The sequence below is a fragment of the Artemia sp. Qi Xiang Cuo genome, chromosome 11, assembly GCF_049724085.1.
Source record: "Artemia sp. Qi Xiang Cuo chromosome 11, ASM4972408v1, whole genome shotgun sequence".
NCBI lineage: Eukaryota > Metazoa > Arthropoda > Branchiopoda > Anostraca > Artemiidae > Artemia > Artemia sp. Qi Xiang Cuo.
Genome location: NC_142804.1, coordinates 9,859,133 through 9,865,132, shown reverse-complemented (window position 1 = coordinate 9,865,132; position 6,000 = coordinate 9,859,133). Strand labels below are relative to the sequence as shown.

Genomic DNA, 6,000 nt, shown 5'->3' with positions numbered 1-6,000 from the left:
ATATTAGTCTAGAATCTATAAATTCATCCATTTACCATAAAAACAGGTTAGCTTTCAAATAACTTAAACGTTAAGTAATATCAAGGACTCTATAAGTAACTTTAGGAGGGAACAGTAAGAATAGCTAGAGAAATGTACATAGACACAATCTAATAATAAGGACTTTACTTAGACAAGACGTCGCCTTATATTATATTGATTTTGATTCAAAGTATTCCCTGAAAGGATTAAGCCCTGAACTTATTTAATCATTTCGGACTTCAATTTTTTTTATGTTCTATATTTGAAAATGCACATTTTTACTTTTAAGTTTTTTCATGCCACAAGATTCTTCTATTAATTTGGAAAATTACGAATGCGTACATTAAAAACACAAATTTAGAATTAACAAAGCAACGAAAATGCTCAGTTGAGCTGTAAATAGAACTTGTTTCGCGCCACCAAAATTTAGCTTTCAGACCAAGCAGAACCATAGATTACTAAACTATTTCACTTAGCATTTACAGTTGACGATTATCAACTCTAAAACATAGCATATTAAAAAAAAATATAATAATATAACATAGAAATAATTTCCATTGGTGAGGACTTTCAAATCTTTCTTCGTTCTTTCTTATTTTATTAACAAATGCGTTTAAGACATAAAAGATTTGGAATCCTTTGACCGAAGGGCGGGGGTTCTATTCCCGGTGTGGGCGATTAATTGGTTTGGAACGAGGGTCAGTGGTGTGACTCTGTAAGCTCAGCCAGAGTCGACCCAGCTCTGAATGGATACATGGAGAAATCTGGAGAAGCTAAGCAAAAGGGTATGCAAAAGCAAAGGATTGCATGGCCCCTAGCCCCCCGTTCCACCTCATAGATGAAGGGTCTTGAAACAGAGATGAGAAGAGCCGGTTCGGTGGACTTTAAGGATCTAGTTCCGTACTTTACCTTTGTCCTTTTTTAAGGCATGAAAGTGAAGGAGCTATTTATCTATAGAAAAGATCTTTTACAGCCATTGCGAAAGCTTAAAAAACACATATTTTGTGAAAAATTTGACAAATACTAGATCTAATTGATCTAGCAACGTCAAGGTCTAACTAGAGAGAAAAAGAAAGTTTATATGATTTCTCACAAAAGAACTAATCACGCTTTCAATAGGCGGAAATATTTCTCTCTTCAGAGACTGTTTAACATGTCTGATTAGATTTTCCCGAAACCAATTTCAGTTTTGCCGAAGCCAATTCTGAAATTCTGGGTAGCCCCTCCTCCCCACTCTTGCCTAGAGCTCTCAGACCCTACATCCCTCCTTTTCCCATTACAATAATTATCCATTTTAGTCGTAATAAAATTCTTCAAGAAAGAATTTCTCGACATTTATAAATTAGATATTCAAATCACCGCTACGTCTTTTTTTTGGCTTTTTTTATGAAGTTTAATGTGTAAAATCTATTTTATATAAATTGGTGACAAAGAATTTTGGTAGGTTGTATTTCGTTTATTTTTATACCGACACGACCATTGGAGGTAACATTTATTTATTTATTGTTTTACTTTTATTTAGTCATTGTCCCAGATTTTCAGTCCTTTTTGTCCTAGTTATTTTTCCTTTTGTTTAACTTAAGAAGCAGACCAAGCTCGCTTAGAGCTCGTGAGACTTATTTAGAAATAAAAATTATACTGTTTATGTTTGATTAATTATATTTATTTTATTGTTCATTTTTTAATAATTGCTGTTTATTTTGAATTTTTATTATTAATTGTAATTATTATTATTGTTATTAATTTTTTGTATAATTGTTTTCATTTTATTGTTATTATTAATTGTTTATCTTGTAATTTATTGTTTATTTTTTAATTTATATAAATTTAATATTTACAATAACAGGAATGTTATGTTTAGTCATCGCTAGCCACAAATTACATCTAGTTTCCACAAATCATAACTGTATTACTGAAGATATATCATAGCTCATGGAAAACAGATACTCAAATTAAATGCAAATAAATAAATCTAACTACAGCAACTAAAATGCAATAGAACCATTGATAAATAAGTGACTTAAACACTTCTAAGAATACAGGCTTGTTATAATCATAAAATAGGCTAATCATAACCTGGCATAAACCATAGGCCATATAATAGGCCTGAAAATGTCATGAGGCTAATCATGGACCTTCTCATTGCTCTGCGTTTCTTGGTTATCTGCACCATTAATAGAGGTCACGGTGTCGTATTCAAATCTTCGGCCAAGATTATTTTTTGACAGGGTGCAAATTTGGGTTTTGGGTGGTAAAGGTGGTGGTCCAAAGGGATGGCGTTCTGATACATGACATATGTTATTTATTGCTGGTGTTATTACCTAAAACGACAAAGAATTTTAACATTACTTCATACGACTACATAATTATGTTATTTTTTGTTTCTGGAGAAATCGTGTAAGAAAGTAGACTTGTTAGGGGTATTGTAGACTTTATATTGTAAACTACGGAAAAAGTAGACTTGTGGGAATGTAAAATGTTCTAAACGTAATAAAAAATCTTTGTCCTAATTATTTTTTGCATTATTTGAAATAATAAATGAATGTGTTTCATTGCCCACTTTAAAGGCACAAAATCAAAAGTGGAGTAATGAAAAAAAGGAGAAAAAATACAAAAAAATAAAGAAAAAAATACACCCACGCATCAACAGAAAAAGATCAATTTTTTTAGTTTATATTTATCTTTATAGTACTATAAAGTATCTTTATAGTACTTTTATAGTATTATATAGTACCTTTATGGTACGAAATGGCGTATTTTTTAGCTTTTACTGTAATTTTCGCTTGATTTGAGAAAATTGGCTCCAATTCCCATCCCCCCCCACGATTTTGACGAAATTACGCCACTGTGGGAGGTTAGACGCTGATGAGTATGTTTTCAATAACAAATAAAATCAGAAGGGATCTTTGTTTTTGCGTCAAATTGTTCTCATGTAAAAACGTTCGGATATAACGTTTTCGGTAAAAACTTTTTAGGTAAAACGTTCTGGACCCACTAACTGCCCCCCTCCCCTCCCAAAAAATCATCAAAGCTCTAATAAAAGAAGAAAAGACTGCATTTCCATAGGAACAGGAAGTATAGTGGCGTCGATACACGAAAATATAATTCTTCAAAATATTGAAGGAGGGGAGGGGATTTGAACCCCTCCCCCTGATTGTATCAGATATATCTCTAATAATATATTTCTCTATAGTTTTGCATCTTCCAACGCGGTATGTATTCTTTGTTAACCAGTTTTCTCGAAATCTTGCCCGGTGAAATATATTTTCGTCTGAGTAATAGATAGCAATATTAAATAAGAATGTTATACATAAAAATCCTGAGATTGGCCTAGAGAGCTCACCGTAGGAAAAATTTAATTTTTTAGAAACTTTTTTAGAAATTTTTTAGATTTTTTTTTTTTTTTTTAGAAACTTCAATACTAAACAAATGTTGCAGTCTTTTTTTAGCTTCTTTAAAGCATTTCTATTATACTTGTTCTGTCTAAATATTTTTAATTACTTGTAATTCTCCATTTTTGCAATTATATATTTGTTTTTGTAATAAAAAAATAATTATCTAAAAAAAATTTGGGCTATTTTTAATTATATTTTTGTTATTTTATTTAAAATTTAACATATTTTTTTTTATTTTTGAAGGTGCAAACAAAAATTATGAAACGCTTGTTTTCCTTAAATATTGCATTGGAACATTTAGGAGTTAGTTATTTAATTTCGCATATTTCCTTTCTGTAATAATTTCTTCATTTCGGACGATTTGAGGTTTATTCGCTTAAGCTAAGCAGGTCATAGCTAGAAAACTATTTCTAATACTGTGCTATTAGCTTAATTTATTAAGTTTTGCTATACAGTTTTTATAATTTGTTATAGCTTTTATAAGTTTTGGAATGAAAAAAAAAATTGAAAAGTCTCCGCCCTTTAAGAGATCTAAAATTTTGGTATAATTTTAGATCTCCTGGGGGGAGATTTGTTTTCCTCAACTGTTGCAATGAAATTTCTAAAAAAAAATATTTCCAGCGAAAATACCCGAAAAAAGTGTTTTTCAAAATATAGGGAGGGGGCTCAAAAATATATTAATTTTAATGACTTTTATGATCTTATTTTTCTTTGAAAATCTAAAAAAGTGAAACTATGTCTTCTTCTTCCCCTGGGATATTACATTCAAAACAACCTAATCTTGAACCCAAGACTTAGGCAGGCCTCAAGATCTGAAGGCTTTTACAATTTTAATAATTTTCTAATCCTTCATATAATTTAGTTGAACCATATTTCCTTGTTTTAGAATGAAGATCCCCCAAAAGAATTCCCCTTAAAGACTACTCGTCGTAGACACGCAGCATATTTCTCTTATTCCAGGTTCTTAAAGAATCTGGATTCTATATAACCTGATTCTTATAACCAGATTCTTAAGGAGTTTCTAAGGCTTGATCAAGTTAAATCTAGGCAGGTTCAGGAGGAGGTTGATCCTCGGAGCCTCAAAAGAAGCTTAAAATTGCTAGCCTCTAATATTAAGAAGGCTATTTATAGACACAGTGTTAAAGGGTCGGCAGTTTCTTGACAAGGATCATGGAATAGTGCTGATTCACACTTTCATGGTTTTTGTTCTTGTTAATGGGACGTTGAGGTACTCCGTTGAGTGGCCTGGTGGCCTGAGTTTTAGTGTGGTGGTTCATTTTTAGTCTAAATCCAGATACCAAGCAAAAAATGCTATACTTTTGATCTGTTTGTTACATTGTTCGTTCATCTGATTTGGGAGATTGATTTACAATACATTGTATCCCTTTTTGGTACTAACATAAAAATAAAACTATTATTAATGAAGTATTATTAAATTGATTTTTTAAACTATTATTAGAACTTTAAAACGACTTCTGAAAATATATAAAAACGTTAAAAATGAATTTTCAATCAAACATTTTTTCCTTTTGGGGATTTCCTGTCCCTTTCAAGCGGTAGAGATAAGTAGACTTTCCAGTTTTCTTAAGAGATACACCTGCCAATTTTACTTGAAAATCATAAAAATTTTAGATTCAGGAATCTCACCTTTCTGTATGACCTCTTGGGATAAAGTCTTGGCAAGCTTGGACTGGGACCACGAATTACATCTTCTTCATCTTCTACAAAAATTAAATTGAACGAGAAAGGGAATTAGAAATCAAATAATATCAGATCAATAGTGAATAATCAATTTTGCACTTCTTTAGTTGAGTTTCATTGAATGCTCGGTGACATACAATCGTCAAAAAGATGCATCTTAAGTTTCAAATTCGCCTTGCGCAGTTCAGTCAAAGGGAGCAAATAGAAAAAATAGAATGGTTCTCTCAACCATTATTTAATTACGAGAATCAAATTAAGGCTAAAAAATAAGCAATAATGATATAAATTAACTCATTGGGAGCTTTCTTTGTAAAGCCACAAGGAAATGTTGTCTCCAATGATTTAGATATTTATTAAACTGCCAGAAAAATGTATTTCATTTGTTCATCATGAAACATGTTGAAGCAGGTATCCCATAATATAAAGAATACATCTTTAAGTCAATTAATTGTGTTTATAACAAAATTTTGCAGCAGGTGAGAAGGAATTCCATTGTTTATCTCTGGACCATGGGCGTACATAGATCATGAGTATTTCGGCTTCATCTCCGGCAGCTTTTATCGACAGAAAAAAAAACAACAAAAAATCTAGCCTTTTTTTGTTGATAAAGGCTTCCAGATGTGAATTCGGAGTATTCAGACTTTTATTATTATTTTTGTATTAAAAAATGTTTTTTTTACTGTCATATTAAAATTTTGACCAATTTTTTTTATATTTTCATTAGAATTGCAAATGGAAAGGTGCCTAGAAATTATTTACATGTCTCTGTTTTAGGTAGGCTCTAGACTAAAGCCAAAAAACTAAACAAAAAGGACTTTTATAAAGGATGAGAAATGTAAGCAACAAATAAATTCACGTTAAATTCTAAAATAAATATTTTTGG

At 31.0% G+C, this 6,000-nt stretch overlaps 1 protein-coding gene across 2 annotated transcripts in view; it reads right to left on the bottom strand.

Moving 5' to 3' along the window:
* Positions 1–203: 203 nt before the first annotated feature.
* The window catches only part of LOC148946612 (uncharacterized), a 72,901-nt gene continuing 67,104 nt past the window's right edge, over positions 204–6,000 (bottom strand). The window contains exons 8-9 of one of the 2 annotated variants that reach the window (XM_089096283.1): positions 5,064–5,137; positions 204–2,342 (exon numbers count right to left, since the gene is read on the bottom strand). In XM_089096283.1, the coding sequence (XP_088952409.1) occupies positions 2,145–2,342; positions 5,064–5,137 (272 nt within the window). In that variant the 3' untranslated portion in view covers positions 204–2,144. The remainder of the gene's footprint in view (positions 2,343–5,063; positions 5,138–6,000) is intronic. The other variant, XM_089096284.1, reaches the window with a different exon arrangement.